The sequence below is a fragment of the Apium graveolens genome, chromosome 3 (genome assembly GCF_009905375.1).
Source record: "Apium graveolens cultivar Ventura chromosome 3, ASM990537v1, whole genome shotgun sequence".
Lineage (NCBI taxonomy): Eukaryota > Viridiplantae > Streptophyta > Magnoliopsida > Apiales > Apiaceae > Apium > Apium graveolens.
In genome coordinates, this window is record NC_133649.1 from 31,037,024 (window position 1) to 31,039,913 (window position 2,890).

At 39.9% G+C, this 2,890-nt stretch overlaps 1 protein-coding gene across 6 annotated transcripts; it reads left to right on the plus strand.

Annotated features, from left to right (window-relative positions):
* On the plus strand, positions 1-2,610 carry LOC141712055 (uncharacterized). 6 transcript variants are annotated; one of them, XM_074514829.1, is made up of 4 exons: positions 89-107; positions 191-249; positions 1,356-1,863; positions 1,954-2,610. In XM_074514829.1, the coding sequence occupies exons 3-4, from the start codon at positions 1,702-1,704 to the stop codon at positions 2,245-2,247; spliced, it is 456 nt and encodes a 151-aa protein (XP_074370930.1). In that variant the 5' UTR covers positions 89-107; positions 191-249; positions 1,356-1,701; the 3' UTR covers positions 2,248-2,610. The 6 variants fall into 6 exon arrangements, 5 of the variants coding, with proteins under 5 accessions (XP_074370931.1, XP_074370930.1, XP_074370928.1 ...); XM_074514830.1 differs by lacking the exon at positions 191-249 and having other exon boundaries at positions 1-107; XR_012571515.1 differs by lacking the exon at positions 89-107 and having other exon boundaries at positions 114-1,221.
* Positions 2,611-2,890: the final 280 nt, after the last annotated feature.

A 2,890-nucleotide genomic window follows, 5' to 3' on the forward strand; every position in this document is an offset into this window, starting at 1 on the left:
CAATTGTCCGTGTGCAGTTTTTTTCTTGTATGTTGCCGCCTTCTCATCTTCCCCCATTTTTTATTTTTATTCTTCTTGGGACTGTTGCTTTTCTTAGAAAACCAAAGGTTTGTTTTCTTTTTAAGTTCTACTCTCTCTTCATCTTCTTAATTTAAATAGCTGACTTTCTTTATACTGTATTTGCATAAAGTTGAATTTTGAGTGGAGTCTTGAAAAGGAAGGGTTTTCTGTCGATATTCTCATGTCGAGGTATTATCATTTTATCTTTTCTTTGTCACTCTGAATCGTTTTGCTTTGTGGTTAGTTGTCACCATGAGTCAAAACTCTAAATTTGTTGTGGAGAGGGGTGATAGTTCTTCAAACGGGTCGGAGGACACCTTTAGAGGTCTAGGTCCTCATTATCATTTGACTGTTCCTCTGTCCAACTCTGGGACCATCTCGCCTTTTGGGATGGGTTTTGATGAAGATAGCTTAGGGAAGGGGGAGGTTGTTGGTGGTAGTGTAAATATAGAGGGTACCGACGATTCCACTTCCGCTTTTGATTCTGATATGGGTGTGATGGTTTTAGATAATCGAGAAAAGTTTTTTAAGTCGCAGAAGCCATATAACGGCCCTAGTATTTATCATAAGGCTGCTCTGAATCTTGGAGTCTTGTCAGGGTATTGTTCATTTTCGAATGGTTATTCAGCGTATCCTCCAAGCCATAGGGATAGGATGTGGGATCCTCCACGTACTGGTTTGTAAGAGATTCCTGATTTGTGGTTTATGTATGGGTTTAGGTTGCCTATGCACCCATTCTTTCTGCGTATTCTGAAAACACTAGACTGTGGGTTAGGTCAAATATCCCCCAACTTAGTGTTGCAAGTAAATGGAGTTATAGCCTGTTACAGTAAACTTGAAGTTGAGCCTAGTTTAGATTTATTTTTTTCTCTGTACCGATTGAAGTCGACAGGGGCACATGTGCATTTTGATGCGAAGTCAGGATGCCCGACGCTTGTGATTACTCCGACGTCGAATAAGGGTTGGCACTCGAAATGGGCGCGATATGAGGGTCACGAGCTTGCTAAGGTGGCCCCGTGGTCTCGTTTATCTTCTGATAATTTGAATATTTGGAGTGAAACAGGGTGTATGACAGCTACAGATATATCCAGTTTCTGTGGAAAATCTTCACAATATAAAGTTCTTCATTTTCAGATGTCCGATTTTTGTGTAATCATAGTCGTAAGATTTAGTAAACTTTTAGGATTTATTAGTCATTGTTTTCGAGTATCTATCTTTTCTCTGAACTGCTTAAATTCGGAGAATATATTCTAAGCCTTCTTAATATTGTCCTGATGTTTTCTTCCTTTTTGCAGTCTCTGGTCCTAAACTTCGAGTGCTGGTGAAGCCTAGTCAGAAGATGCCTTCTGATAGTATTTTGAAGCTTCTAGTTAATAAGAAGCCTTGTGTTGGTGTTTTTGGGGTTGAGGGTAGTACTTATACTGGGAGTAATCGGTTAGAGAAACTGAGTAATGAGGGAGACGCTAGTGATTCGGTGGCTGGTCTAGGGGTTACAGAGAAAGGATCTCAAGGGGATACTGTTGTGAAGGAGAAGAAGAGGCATCGAGAGCACATCTCCTCCGCTCTCAACATCACAGGAAACACAGGGAATCTGGTAGGGTTGTTATCGAGGATAGCGATAGGATGTCTTAGGAGTTGACTATGTCTAAAATTGGTGGAGTAACTACTTGTAAGGAGCCATTGGAGATTTTGAAAGAAAATAAGGAGAAAGAGAATGTTCTGGTCACTGGGAGTATGGATGTTAAAACTTTGGAGACTCCAGGTTTGGGGATACTGGATGCTTGTAGAAGCTATGCATTGAAGGTGTGCCCTTTTCCTTCTCTTTTTTTGGTTGTCTTGCTATATGTTAGATCCTTCTTGTGCATTTGTTTTATTTGTTTGTATTTATGTCAGCTTGTGTCGGAGCTTGATAAGGTCAAAAGCCATGAATTGTTTGTTGATGTTGTTGAGTTGGAAAGGCTCCGAAGTGAGGCTGTGGAGATGAGGAAAGCGAAGGAGTCTTTGGAGACGTGGCTATCGGAGATGGTTCGTGCCCAGGAGACGGCTTCTTCGAAGATATCGAGCTTGATGAATGAGAATGTTAATCTCTCCAATGAGTGTAACTCATTATCTCTTACCGTGAAGGAGCAGGTTGTAGGTTTAGCTGGGGCCGAAGGAAATATTGCCAAACTTAAGGTGGAATATTGAGAAGAATTATAAGTTATTGTTCAATTTAGGGATGGTTTGAAGAAGGAACTTATGGAATTTAAAGATGTGTTAGCATTGTTAGAGGACGAGTCCTTGCAGCTCTTTGAGGAAGGTTACTGTGAGTGCTGGAAGCGCCTGGAGTCCTGAGGTGTTGATGTGGCTGCAGACTGCTGGGAGGATTATCTGAATGAGGAGCATGGGCGTATTTGTTAAGCGGTTGAAGCGTCTTCGAGTGCCCCAAGGGCTGTTTCGATGAAAGATTGATTTTATGTTTGTGTAATCGTACTGGCCTGGGTATGCCCAGAGGATTTGATATGTAATTTCTTTATTTTATTCGAGTACTTTATATTGGTTTTTCCTTGATGAACTTTGATTTTGGTTCTATAATTTGTTGGATCTTGGGGCATTTGGATAATTTTAACGACCTTTATGTTGTTAGGTTAAACTCGTTAAGAGTTTATATGTTGTTCTTCACTTTTTGTTTGATCTTCGAGATGAACTGTACTTGTTTTGCATTTGGATTGTATGGAATTATTTTTTCTTTTAAATTTTTGAGTTGAATTGTGTATACATGTTCTGATCTTTTAATTCGCATTGTCTTGTGTTTTTACTGGAAAATAATCCAAAGTGTGTTGTGTCTTTT

Coding starts and splice junctions, on each gene's coding strand:
- LOC141712055 (XM_074514830.1), top strand. CDS start 1,702: ATGTCTAAAATTGGTGGAGTAACTACTTGTAAGGAGCCATTGGAGATT. Junction 1,864..1,953: donor GTAGAAGCTATGCATTGAAG/GTGTGCCCTTTT, acceptor TATTTATGTCAG/CTTGTGTCGGAGCTTGATAA.